Source organism: Lissotriton helveticus, chromosome 8 (assembly GCF_964261635.1).
Source record: "Lissotriton helveticus chromosome 8, aLisHel1.1, whole genome shotgun sequence".
Taxonomy (NCBI): domain Eukaryota; kingdom Metazoa; phylum Chordata; class Amphibia; order Caudata; family Salamandridae; genus Lissotriton; species Lissotriton helveticus.
Genome location: NC_136069.1, coordinates 1,081,251,863 through 1,081,266,586, shown reverse-complemented (window position 1 = coordinate 1,081,266,586; position 14,724 = coordinate 1,081,251,863). Strand labels below are relative to the sequence as shown.

General features: G+C 42.1%; 1 protein-coding gene across 1 annotated transcript in view; it reads left to right on the top strand.

Moving 5' to 3' along the window:
- NLGN4X (neuroligin 4 X-linked) overlaps positions 1–14,724 on the top strand; it is a 719,294-nt gene that overhangs the window by 645,809 nt on the left and 58,761 nt on the right. The window contains exon 6 of the mRNA XM_078657971.1: positions 5,503–5,688. Coding sequence (XP_078514097.1) covers positions 5,503–5,688 — 186 coding nt within the window. The remainder of the gene's footprint in view (positions 1–5,502; positions 5,689–14,724) is intronic.

Sequence of the window (14,724 nt, the reverse complement as noted above, 5' to 3'; positions counted from 1 at the left end):
CATTTCATGTAGCATTTGATGTCAACTTAAATTCAGGAAGAAAAGACATAAACAGGGTATAACATGGACAGGTACACTCTCAATAGAAACCCAAATAAGCAGTGGTCCCTACTTATATTGGATATTTTTCCAAATTTTACAAGTACTCTTCTTATCGGTGTAGCACTACACATATCGTATAATAGGTTCATGTGTGGATCAAGATTCATATCATGATCACACTTAATTTCTCAATTAGGCCTTGCCAGTATATGATGCAAACTTCAATAATCTTCTAAGGAGAAAAGCAACCATACAAATGTTCATCATATCCATGTACACTAAATGCTATTCCAATAATCAAGTATATTTCACCAAATTAACGACAAATTAACATAACTAATATCCTCTTAAGGTTTCCTCTCCCTACACACACATTTTATAGTGTACCCTTTTGATGTATAGGACTATTTTGCAATTCCGCATCAAGCTATGGTGAACTTGGATAGCTACAAAGTTATATGATGAACCATATCCAGTTGTATATGCTCAAGTAAATCTTTTTACTGCATACAACATTTTACCAAATAAATAAATCCCTCTGTTGAAGTGCACTTATGATCTTTCTTGTTTAATTCTGGTGGGATAACAACACTGACAGAAATAAGGCCTAATGTACAAAATGTCCATTCGTAATAAGTGGGCCTAAATGGCTGGGTTCAGCAGACCACTATGTATGTATTTTAGTAAAGAAAACTTTTTTTAAAATGCAGCAGTTTTTCTTAAGGGGAATGGAACCGCTTTTAAAAAGAAAAGTGTATTTAAAAACATAATATATATGTGATAGTTGCCAGTGGTCCCTCCCCAACAAAATTTCATTTACATTTAGAAAGGGGAAGGGATATCAAGGAGACCTCTTTCCTTTTAGGAATGTGTTAAGACTCCAACTCAGGAATCAGTAACGTTTCAATGTTCTGTAAACTTATTATGATAGCAAAACATTGATGCATCACTTAACCAATCTCTATTTTGAAAGGACAGGTTAATCATGCCCTTTACAAATAATTTCCAAATAGGAATTCGTTCTTGAGAACTAAACCTATTTTGTAATTCTGAAACATGTTACTGAATCACAAAATGGGTTTAGTACAAAGCAAATAGCCTTTTGGTTGTCTCAAATGCTGTGAGTTTTTGAATCGCAGGCTTTGCAACAGTAAAATGCTTTTTGCACGAAGCTCAAAAAGTTTTATTCTTAACTCTAATTTCCATGTTAGTAAAAGTGTGAATAATCATGTTCCAAACAAAAGGCTGAGAAGGCTGTGTCAGCTGCTTAACCTGGCTGGGATTTTCCTTTAAGGAAAAAGGGCCGTGTTTAAAATAAGTTTAATAATTTGAATGCGATCACAGATATGGTGGTCTGCTGATCCCAGTAAGCAGCCATGCCTGTCATGCCATCCAACAGTACTGAGTCACACGTTGACATCTACTTCATTCGTATTAATGAGGTGGGTCCGATTGTACCCCACTATTATTTTAAGAATTTGTGAACTCACCTATTATTACATAAATTGGTTTGAACAATTATTTTCTATTTGTAAAAAGTCAGTACACAATTTGTGGCCACTTTTTCTTAATGGAAATTTCAAACACCAGGCTCCTAGTATCATGATAAGGAGAGGAGTTTTCCCTGTTTTAAGTTTCTCTCCAGCATGGTATTAGACTGTTCTTGAGAAATGTATGTCTTTCATTAATGTTAGACTTTACTGCCCCACTTTGCCAGACTTTGGAGAGGTGAAGATTTTGGAGAGCCTACTTATGGTTATGCCATGCTATGCTAAGCTGTGTTATGTTATGGTATATTATATTATGTTACTGACATTTGTAGAGTGCACAATCAGCAACAGTTTCTTGACACTGGGGTAACAGGGCCTGACATAGCTGCTGAGGCTGCTTCAGTCATATGCCTGTCTAGAAAGCCATGTTTTAAGTAGTTGGCTAAATTTCATGCAGCTGGGAGCTGTTCCGATTTCGAGAGAGAGAGAGAGTTCTAGTTGCGGTGGGCATATACTGAAAATCTGGAATCACCCGCTCTCTTTTGGTAAATGTTTGTATTGTTAGGTAGTTAATATGAATGGATCTTAGAGTTAGTTTGGGTATGTACTTTTGGATTCAGTCTGTGATGAAGGCTGGGCTTTTCCATTAAGGGAATTGAGAATAATGCAGCTAGTTTTAAAGATAGTTTTTCTTCCACCGGAAGCCAGTGGAGTTATTTAATCAAAAGGGTGATATGGCAGTTTCTTCATTGTTGGAAGAATAACAGGACTTCTTGGTTCTATACTATTTGGAGCCTGTGATTGAGACATTTTTGGAGGCCCAAATATAGGGAGTTGGCATATTCTATTCCGGAGATGACTAGGGCATTTATGACTTGAATAAGGGCCTCAGTGGTGAGGCATTGTTGGGCGAGAGAAGGATACTTGTCACAGACTGCCAGGATGATGAATTACAAAATATATGCTTAATTCTTTTGATGACAATGTCAGTTTGTCCTGAGTTTAATTTTAGATGATTGATATTCCTTAAATTGTGGATGAATAGCATTGTGTCTTGGAAGTCCTCCTTTCATTCAGGAGAATTGTCAATATTGAAAAGTAGCTGTATGTCATCAACATAATTATAGACTTTGATGTGCATTTCTTTGAGGGTGTGAACTAGAGGGCATATATACAGGTTGAAGAAATGTAGCAAGAGGGAGGATCCCTGGGGTACACCACAGTCTAGGTGGACTTTATATGACTTGAAAGGAGTTGGCTGACAGATTGTGAATGATCCTTTAAGATGGAAATTATCCAGTCAAGTGCTGTACCCTGCAGCACCATGGCATAGACACGGTAAACTAGGAAGTTGTTGTAGACCTCGTGTAAGGCCGCCAATAGTTCAAGGAGTAATAGTGCCTGTGAATGGCCTTTATCACATAATTCACACATTTCAACAATCCCAGAGAGGATGACAGTTTCTGTGGAGTGAGCAGGGTGGAGGCCCGCCTAATAGGGACCAAGAAACTTGGACACCTTCAAGAAGGAGCAGAGGTTTCGAGCAACATGTGCCTCAACTACTTTCATTAGATAGAGTAATAAGGAACTGATGTGATAATTTCACAGTTCAAGTGGGTCTTTGCTGGCTTTCTTTTGGAGTGGGACCACTATAACCTCCTTGAATGAATTAGGTACTTTGCCTTCACTACAAGAAAGGTTGAGGAGGGAAATAGCTGGGTCAGAAAAATGAGAAAATACTGTCTTTGGAACTCTTGGTGGATAGGTGTTAATTGACTTTGTCCAGAAGGTCCACTAGGCAATCAATCAATAAATCAATAAATATGGATTTGTAAAGTGTGGCTAATTACCTGACAGGGTACCAAGGCTCTTGCAGGTCCAGGAGTCTCATTGGAACAGCCAGATATTGATAGGAAAACAAGGAGAAAGCAGTAAAAACGAGGGGACAGGAAGAGAAGACACTCAAAACACAGGGGAAAATGCAAGAAAGCAGTGAAAGTGAGGTGAAAACAAGGAGAAGGTACTCATAAAATGGGGGGAAAGCAAAGAGAAAGCAGTGAAAACAAGGGAAAAGCAAAGAGAACGTACTCAGAAAACAGTAGTAGAAGCAAGGAGGCAGCAGTGAAAACGAGGGAAAAGAAAGGAGAATGCACTAAAAAAACTGGAAAAAGCTAGGATAAAGCAGTGAAAATTAGGGAAAAGAAAGCAGAAGGCACTCAATATGGTGGAGAAAAGATAGGAGAATACAGGAGAAACAGAGATGCAGCATCACTGGGATAGGTAGGATTGGGGCCTGCTCAATGGGGTTGCTCTTTGGCCTCCATTAAGTAGGTCCTTGGAGGAGAGAGGAGCACTGGTAGGCAAGGGCAGGGTAGGCCGGGAAGCTGGAAAAAACAGACGGCAGGTGGGAAGGGCAATGAGGGAAAAACATGAAAAGCAGTGAAAACTAAGGGAAAACCAAGGAGAAAGCAGTGAAAATGAGGGAAAACAAGGAGGAGGTTCTCAAAAAGATGGGGAAAATGCAAGGTGAAAACAGGTGGGAAAGCAAGGAGAAGGCAGTGAAAATGAAGGAAAAGAAATGAGAAAAATATCAAAAAACAGGGAAAAAAGCAAGGAGAAAGCAGTCAAAATAAAGGTAAGAGCAAGGTGAAGGCACTCAAAAAATGGGGAAAAGCACAGAGAAGGCAATGAAGTTGAGGGGAAGCAAGGAGAAGGCACTCAAATAACAGGGAAAAAGCAAGGAAAAAGCAGTGAATGTTCGTTATTATCATTTTGTATTTTGTATTCAGCTTATAGCTGAAACTGGGTGGGTGGGGCTGGGCTCCCCACGTTACAGTGGGAGGAGTGATGGCAGAACCTAAAGTGCACATGATGGTTTGGCTGGCTGTCTTGGGCCAGCCAAACCGTCATGCGTTCTCCGCATGTTCTCCTCCTAGGCTACATTACATTATGGGTGGAGAACACGCACAGCTTGCTGGCCCCTGTCTGTGCACCAAAAAGGGGCACTCAGACCAATTGAAAAGCTGCCGTAAAGCAAGGTTGTGATTGGTCAGAGGATTCTGGGAAGCTGTGTGCTTCTTGCTTAGTGCCGATAGGAGGACAGAGGAAGAAGAGGTGGCGGCCGGTGTTCGGCAGTATGAACGTAAGTGCTATTTTTTTTTAGTATCCAACAGTCAAAATCTCCCCGACTGCGTTGGAGCCCTTCCGACTGACTTGGTTGGTTTACAGTCGGAACCGCACCGTAACCTCCTATGGACGGTGTTTCTGCCATTGGGATTACGATGTTGGTTTCCAACAGCCTTTCCGAGCCATCGTCTCCCTCGGTGCTGCACCTCTTCTCTTTACTAAAATTCACAATTGTCCCATGTTACTGCTGCTTTGATACTGACCGTTGCACAAGGACCTTCTCCTTACTGATTTTCACAATTATCTAATGTTACTGCTGCTCTGAGGGGAGCAATTGAGGAAGACACTGCACTCTTGCGGTCCATCCGCACCCCTATGCAAATTATTTTACATCTGCATCCATGTATTGGGTCCCTTAAGAATGACTTAACTTAGATTCAAGATCGTGATTGCTCCTCAGGTGTGACGGTTTCTTCCGGTATTCATTTTCGGATATACACTGCGCTCGGGTGTAATTGGGGAGCCCAGATTATTGCTATTTTTCAAGCCCTGACGAAGTTCCCAGGCACGGGGGAACAAAACACGTTGGCTGTGTGCCGCTGTTGTTACTAAAAGAAATTGAAAAATAAAGAAGAATTTCCTAAGATTCGACATGCTCTTGATTTGTTTAGTGCACCTTCATTTTTGTCTTTAACTCTTCCTCTTAATTTGCACATTTTGGCAGCAGGTGCTGGAAGTTGTTGCACTCGAAAAACTATATTTGAAACTAAGAAAGTGATTGTGCTTGACCTCGGTTTGCTGCTGTGTTCTTATGTTCTGGTACATTTTTATATATGTCTTGCAGGATTCTTAAGCACAGGTGACCAAGCTGCAAAAGGGAATTATGGGCTACTTGATCAAATCCAAGCTTTGCGATGGATTGAGGAAAATATTGGTGCATTCGGCGGAGATCCTAAGCGAGTTACCATCTTTGGTTCCGGAGCAGGCGCATCTTGCGTGAGTCTGCTCACTTTGTCCCACTACTCAGAGGGTAAGTAGAAAACCTTAACCCTAACAAGTCATGTGATCAAATGTATGAACTCACTCTGTATTGACACATGTCAAAGCGTGTTCTACTCCTATTGTAGTGAAAGCGGTTAAACTATGTTACACTCCATGAACATCAAAGTAGACCATCATTTATGGAAGATTGCAGAAGATTAATTCAGACTGTGTAATGCAAACGGTACTAGTTTTATGTCAAAATGCTGGCTTGTGAACTCTTTAGGAGTAAAGTGAAAGATATCATTATTAATGAAATGAGAAGGGACACAAAGCATATTTGAAGTTATTAGCTACTGCAAACCAATATTAAACAACAATCTATATTTGGGTATAGAATATATCACTACAATCTTTTCATTCATATATAAAACAGTAATATAGTAATATGAAAAGAATACATATTTATGTTTTCTCCCTTTTTTCCGTGAGGAAAAGTACTTTACAACAACTTAATAGAAAAGAGCCTCATTACTTCCTTTTTTCACATCCTTATTGTCCCTTTACTCATCATAATTCAGAACAGCAAGTGTAAAAGCATTGACGGGGCCTTTATTTTTACAAGATGTTGGATGATGCACAGTATTAGTTTACAGCGATGTAGACAACAACCACAATCAGAACGATTCCAATAATTTATTCAATTATTTAAATTTCCCACTGTTACACAACTTCTCCTAGCCATGTCCAGATGATCCTGGATTTAAACTGGACCACTATGTACCTTGTGTAGTTTTCGACACTCTCCCTAAAGTCATCTATCCGTTCATATATACTAAGAACATTTTTGGGAAGATGGGTACAACACATTCATCCCCCACAATGGTGCAGCACCAGCCTTTGGCAGCAAATCTAATACACCTTATTTTGAATTAGCAACTTGGCATGGACGTCTAATTGTTCTGTCACTAACCTCAGAGCTAACCTCAAAGTTATTGCTGTAAAATTAGCCATTTCTTCTAAAAGCTCTGTGTTTCTACCTAATTTGATTTCTTCTGAAGCAGCGTTCATCTTCTACTTAGAAAGAAAATATATTAAAGCAGAGAATGACCTAGTGGTGGTGAAATGGTCTGCTTAGCCTCTTTTCTTGTTCTAATCAATCACCATCAAGATTCTTATTCATTGCAAGATGAGTCAATCACACAGAAGCTGGTGGAAGGAATGCTTGCAATAAGTTTAATCACTGGCAATTGCTCAGTATTGCATTCCAACCCATAGTTCTTTTGCCCACCATGCCACCTCAGTTTGAACCCAGCCATCTGCAAATCAGTCTTGACCCTCTACCAATAGGAATAGTCCGGCCCGTTCTGCCAGGCCAGGTCCTTCTTGAACCAGAACACAAGCAAACCAAGACCAGTTTCACCCTCATTAGGGCCCATCAGTTGCATGGAGCTTGGTCTAGTGGCGCAGTAAGCATGCAACCCATATCTGGGCCGACTCGTGCCATTTAGGGCAGTACATCAAGCACACAAAAGGTGATGTGAGAAATGCTTACAAGAAGTCTAACCACTGCCATTAAATTGAGGTAGCTTTAAAACCGATTGTTCTTCTACCCATTATTCCGCATCAGTTTGGACCCAGCAATATGCAAATCAGTCTTGACCCAGTGCCAATAGGAATGGTCTATCCTGAATTTTCAGGCCATGCCAGGTCCTCCCTGAATTGGAACACAAGCAACCCAAGACTGTTTTCCCCTTTGTTGGTGCTCATCGGCTGACTGTAGCTTGGTTCAACTGGCACAGTGATCAAGAGATGCACATCTGGCTATACCTTTGCAACGGGCATTACATGAAACATGTAAAGGGTAATGGGAGGAATTTTTAAAATGAATCTAACCACTCGCAATCACTCAGGGTAGAATTCCAACCCATTGTTCTTTTGTCCACCATGCCACCTCAGTTTGAAACCAGCGATATGCGAATCAATCTTAGCCCTGCTCCAATAGGGATAGTTCAGCCAGAACTGGCAGGCCATGAACACCGTGAAACAGAACACAAGCAGGTCAAGAATTGTCTCACCCTGACTGGAGCTTTTAAGCCACATATAGCTTGGTTCCAGTTGCATGTTGAGCAAGGGACCCTTCATCGGGGCATACTCTTGCAGCTTAGGGCATTACAAAATAAACCAAAATGTAATTGTAGGAAACCTTGCAAAAGGTTTAACCACTGACACCCGCTTAAGGTAGCTTTCCAGTCCATTATTCTTTTTCCTATTATGCCTCCTCAGTTTGGACCTAGACATAAGAAAATCAGTCTTAACCCTGCTCCTTTTTTCTGTAAATAAGCTGAAGGTGCTGTGTTCAGGAAAATATTTCTTCTCATCTTTATTAGTTAGTTCCACCCACTCTCACAAATATTCGCAAATGCATTTTCAGTATTGTTTGTTCACAGTCTAGGAAGGAGTCCCTTTTAGTTGGGGCTAAAATATGTTTGAAATGATCGGCCCCATCTCCATTTCTTGCAGATCACTCACACCACAGTAACAGGAAAAAGGGTCTGCAAGCATTGCGTCCTCAGTTAGGAAAACACCTGGAGGTCGGGTGGTTAGATCAGAGGTCTCTTTCTCTGACACATCCATCCTTCAAGGGTCTGTGCTTCATGTCCTGGCACTCCTGCTGATTATCCCCATTATCATACTGTTTCTAGAGCCAGCTCTCTCTATACTTGTGTTGAAATTCATATTCATTTCTGTTCTCTATTCTCCTTCCAATCCTACTTTCATGGAGGGGATTCCATCATGAAATGGCTGGTGGTGGCGGACCTGTTAATATGATGAGCAGGACTGTGGCAGTCCTGCTCAGCTCGTAATCAGACCCATAAATTTAGCCAATTTACCAGGTCCACCTCTGGGTCATTCTCCAACCCAGTTCCCCTGGAAAGACCTTGATGCTTGAGGCCATCATGTGGAGCTCACTCCAACACTCCGCTGCCCTCTTTCTTCCAAAGTGATTTCTGCTGCCACATAACCATCTGGTAAAAGTAAACAACAACACATTGGGAAAGCCAAAGTCTAAACTGGGTTTAGTACAAAATAGCAGTGCAGCAAAATAATTAAAAGACAATTGTCATATCAACTGACCAGAGCCCTCGCTAGAAAAGGGTCAGTTAGACCATCGTGGTAAAATGCATTGAATATAGGACAGTTTATATATATTTTTTTCTGGAGACAAGTCTATGGTATCTAATCAAGCAGCAGAAAATTGTTACTTTCAGCGAAAACCTAATGAGTCGGCAGCTGGACTTCTCCCTGAGGAAGCTCAAGACATCCATGAGGAGGATCTGTCATTCATGAATACAACACTGAACTCATTATTCATCCAAAGGCTCACTTCCATTTGCCAGAACATAAAGTGAGATTATAGTTGGCAAAATGTGAAAATGTACAACCTTCAATAACATTGCATGTGGATGCATTATGAGTAATAGGGTGCATTGTCCCTGCTTGTGACGGCGCACCTAGTTAAGGGTATACTGTGGTGTAAATGGGGATGGGGCTCCATTACTGTAATACAGCCCCAGAACTCATATGACCACATGACATTAAATTCATTTGACATTTACAGTAAGGGCAAAGAGGAGTGTTATGAAGACTCTTTTTCATTTAATTCATGAAAAGAACATTTTTATAATAATTTTTATGACAGGATTGGGCTGTGGGTATAGGTTCATAGGGGTAACATTATTTGCCTACCCACATATCTCACCCGCTCAGTCAGAACTGCGGTACAAAAGGGGGTGGTGATGGACGGAGCATCTGAATGAATCAAACACTCACACCCAGTCAAAAGATCTTCGTTGAATCCATCACCGTTCTTTAGCCCACTCTGCCACCCCAGTTCAGACATGGCTATATGCAAATCAGTCTGACCCTGTGCCTCATGGGAACAGTCCAGCCCGAACTGCCAAGCCATGTCTTCCCTGGACCGGAAACAAGCTTGCGAGGACCGGTTTCTGGCATTCCAGCCGTCAGCTCGGCTTGCTTGAATCCAGTGGCAAAGTGAGCAAGGGACTCACGTCTGAGCATACCCTGCCACACTTATGGTGGCCAAAAGCAGTACAAAAGGGGGTGGTGATGGACGGAGCATCTGAATCAATCAAACACTCACACCCAGTCAAAAGATCTGGGTTGAATCCATCAATGTATGAATGGAGTTTAATACAGGTAATCTTAGCCACTACCATATCCTTTAAAGTCACTATCCCTGCTAATCATATGAATGTTAGACTTGATAATGAAGATGTCAATCTTTTCACTCTGAGTGCATGCAATAACTGGATCTGAAGCTGGCCCACAAGGTCATTGCCATTTTTCCTTTCTTACCAGGGAAAGTAAACCCAGATCACTTCACCCTAACCTTCACATCTAAAATGTCTATTGGGCAGGAGGCTCCTGCCTCTCCTTTGTCCCCTGATGGGCCACTGTTTCCAACACCAAATATTATACAGAGCAAACCCCAAACAGCATGATATACCTTCTCTAGCTTTTGAAGCTTCACTCAATCGCTGGAATAAATTCTGTGCCTCATTCAATTATCAATAGAAGTATCTTGGATAATTTTCAGTCTCGCTGATTCTGAAGGTATTATTTTACCAACACTCAGACTCAAAAAGGTACTTCAAACCTTTCTTGTTACCCCTCCATTGCTTTGTAGTTAATTTAGTGAGGTGCACAATGTTGAGACATTCTCACATTACTGGGTTATCAAGTCACATTAGGGCCATCATCACTTAAGATTATTGTAATTGCCAAAATAATACTTGAATGTGTGAAACATAGTGGCTACCCATGTGCATTTAGTGTTTTGCGTCTTTGAAAAATTTGTAGCATTATCAAGTTGGATTTTCGATGGCTTTGTGGATGATTGCCTGGCTATTCCATAGATACTGGAGTATCTGATGATCCTTAGCAGAAGGTTCATCTAGTGCTCTGGCCAGTAATGCAGAATTGTGTATATTATTGGGTACCATTGTGGCCATTGAGTGTGATATGTTCTCAATCTCAGTAGAATTTTTTTAACCATATATTGACACTTTATATATGTTTTGATATTTTAGAATCAGTAAATTCATGGATGATCTATCTTCTGAAGATTATTAATATTGATGGAATCCTGGTTAAATGATTTTGTTAATATTTTGAAGCATTTCTGGATTTCTATGCAGCAATTTGTGGAAACTGTGGCATTTTTTTTTAACTCCATCTCTTTCTTTCTTGACAATATTTTGATAATGCACTTAGATGCAAAGTGCAAATGACAGTCTCCAAATTCTGTGTAGTAATTCAACTGCCCCTGAGTTTTAAATCAAGAGGCAATAATAGGATACAAAGCAAAGTCTAAAAGCAATTCCCTACTAAGCTTGCGTGAAGCCTATCATTTGTTATATTCGAGGTCAAACAAATATTACAACAACATCACCTTAGTAACCAGCCAATGTTGTATTAGCTCTCATGAAAGAGAATTCCCACCCTACAATAACATCTATTGGCCTACATCATATTTTGATGAAAAACAGATGCTAAATTTTTAGCTAATACACTCTACAGATTTAGCACTGACAATTTTCAATGTAGCTGAGAGTGAATCTAGATAATTTCCTATGATATTACTTGATTCCAGTGCGCCTTTTCTAGAGTCAGGTGTTACTACCTATGGTATTACCTCTAGAAAGTGATGGGAATTCAGAGCAAAATATCAATTGGGTCTCTACCCTTTATCTCAAGCCAACTGAGACAGATTTCACTAACATAATCAAATTGGAGGCCTTCCAAATTGAAAGGGATTATCTCTTATCTCATTTACTTTGTTTTCTACATGTCAACCCCTTGAGCCCACAATTTAAGCCATCCTGCCTAATTATTCAGACAATTCTTTGCAATATTCATCCAAGTAAAATTTCCATTTAGTCTGACAACATTGAAATCTCTACAGTTTATCTAACGTCAGCCTTAGATGTCATATACAAAAAAGATAATCCTTTTAGGGCCAAGGCAGGCAACAAAAACAGTCACAAGTCGTCTTTCAGTTTATCGACCATGTTTAGTGAGGCAGGTAGAAGATTATATTGGTTTTAGTGTTGGACCTGGCCCTTTTTGCAGGTTCTCCCTCTGAGTTTTGCCTTCTGTTGCTGAACCCGTTTTAGTTGGCATTAGGACTCTGTGCATTTTTCTGCCAGCTAACAAAGTGTAATGTGCTTGTGCTGTCTTCCTAAAACATAACACAATTGTCGACACTTGATTGGCACATTTCGTTTACTTATACATCCCCAGTAAATACTAATTTATGTACCCATGGCCTGTAAATTAAATGCTGCTAGTGGACTAGCAGCACTCATTGTGTCACCCACTAAAGTAGCCTTTCAAAACATGCTTGAGGCCTGCCACTGCAGCCTGTGGCGCAGTTTGAAACTACCATCTTGACTTGGCTAAATAAACCTTTAGCAAGGCCTAAAACATCCTTTTTAATACCTATAGGTTACCAGTAGGCCCAAGAGACTCATAAAGCAGTTTGCACTGTATTTAAAAACTAGGCTATGTATACTTAAGTTTGACATGTTCTGGGAGTGAATAACTTCAAAAGTCATTTTTCACTGTTGTAAAGCCTATCCCTACCATTGACTAACACTGGTTTACCTTATTACATTTATGAAATTATAACTTTGAATTGGGAGCAGATAGAGACTATGGGGCCGATTCACAGAGCTAATTTACGGCAAAATCCTAAACTTACCACTTTTGGTATTCACAGAAGGCCTTTAGTAGTCTTAAGCTAGGATTTTGTCTGAAGTTAGGATTTTGTCTTAAATTAGGATTTTGTTCAAGTTAGGATTATGTCTTAAGTTAGGATTGTGTCTGAGGTTAGGATTTTTTCTTAAGTTAAACTTAAAACAAACTTAAGTTAAACTTACCCGCCGCAAGCCCCATCTACCCCTCCCTCCCGCGTCAGCTGCCCACAAAGAGAAAGCAACAAGTGGGAAGGAGGACCGTGACACCAAAAAACCTAATATAAAAAAAGAAGAACAAAGTTTTAACAATACCAGCAACCAGTTGTTGTGGATGAAAACTGGACCATCTCCGGCATGGGTTGCCCCATGACCGGGGATGTTGGAGGGTGACTCAACCGAAGGCCACGCCCATCCCGGCTACTGAAGATAACAGCAAAGGTCGACATCTCTCAATTATCCAATATTGCGCTGAACCAGTATATCCCGGGTAGAACTTCGGCTAAAGTTTTTCTGCCAGTGCAATGTCCTCACCCTGGGCTCCCAACAGGGGGGAGAACGACCCCCTGCTAGAAAAAACCAGTAGAAGATGTCCAAATGGTCCCCCGGGTCCGGAGTTCTGGGCCCTCTCCTCAGAGTCCTGAGCAGTCACAACCCTAGTAAGGCCCTCTTGGAGTGCGGGTAATTGCCACCTGTGTTCAACAACAATCTGGAAAAAGACTCCCTGTGTGAATGCGATCACTTGGGCCCCGCTTTCAGACTTGTGCTCCACTGGCGATTTCTCCGGGTTTCTCGCTCTGCCCCCTCTGCGTATCGTGCCTTAACGCGGAGTCTCCAGGGTTGAGATCAAGAATCCGTATCCCATCCTCGATTCCTGTGATGGGGCGCATCTTATTCTTAAATTCGAAGCTCAGACCGAATGTATAAGTCCATCTGTCCTTGATGTGTTCGTCTCAGAGTTTTGTGATAATGGGACAGAACTGTTGCCTCCTAGCCAGCGTCGCAGGAGCCAGATCCTGGTAAACATTATAACAAAAACCATGGAAGGAGATGTCGCTCTTTGTCTGAGCCGCTTGAAGTACTGCTTCCTTTACTTTGAAGGAGTGGAACTTTGCAAGAATTTTGCGTGGTCGTCGTCGGCCCCGGAACACTTCCCCCCTAATCGATGCACTCTCTCCAACTTAATCTTGAGTTGCCGCGGGCTGAGAATCTCCGCAAAGAGACTCTCAAGGAAGGCCTCCAGTTTCTGCCCCTCCGCCCCTTCCTCCAAATCTTGGATCCTGATGTTGTCCCTTCGACCCCTGTTTTCTAAATCTTCAGATGTCAGCAGTGCGAGATGTAGTTGTCTCTGTAGATCCTGCACCTGCTCTTGGGTGGCAGTAGATCATTTATCGAGCTCTTGGGCGTGGCTTTCCAAATCCAACCCTCTTGTCCCGACCGAATACAGTTCCCGTTGGAGCGTCGCCGACCCGCGTAGTTTGATCCGATTTGAGCTGCTTGATGGAAGCCTTGATGTCCTGGTTAAGCTCAGCAAGCAGCTCTGTCTTGAACTCACAGAGGGACGCCATTAGATCTACTTGCGTAAGCGCCACGGCATCGGCGGGGTCATCCTGCACCGGTAATTGATGTTTCTCAGCTGGGGGGAAATAATTGGAGACTTTAGCAGGCATAATCTTCGGTGCATAGGGGCATCCGCAGTGGCCCTCCTATGTCTATGAGAGTGGTTCTGGTTGCAAAGAGGCGGTCTCCCCCATGCTCACTTTACACCAGGGCTATGGGCCTATCGCGAGGCCACTTCTTATACCCTGGGTCAACCAATACACCAGAGCAGTAGATCCCAGGGACGTAGCCTGTGGCCCTCCATCACTCCAGAAGGAGTCCTGCGAGATGGCACAGCTGTGTGCGGGGTGCAGGGTGTAGGCACCCTCTTTACCTGGATATATCTCATAATATGTCAATTGGTCAGACACAGGTGGCAGGGGGGCATATCCAGAGCCCCCTTGCACAGCTAGGACAGCGATGTAATTCCGGCCTCCATGTTGAAGTCAGGCGCTCCAGGCAAGGCTTCAGTATACTTGTTGGACCCCAGGAGAGAACTGTACCCCAAGAATCTGGGGGTCCCCAGTAACTGGCAGATCCCTCTAGGCCCCCGCGCCTTTGTCTCTCCGTGCACCAATCGCGTGAGGGGTGCAACTCCCAACCGCCGGCCGCCACAGCAGACTCCCCAATCAACGGCTTCCTAATCGAGTGCAGAGCGGAGTGGCATGTCATACCACAATCATCAGCGCTGGGCACAAGGAAGGTCT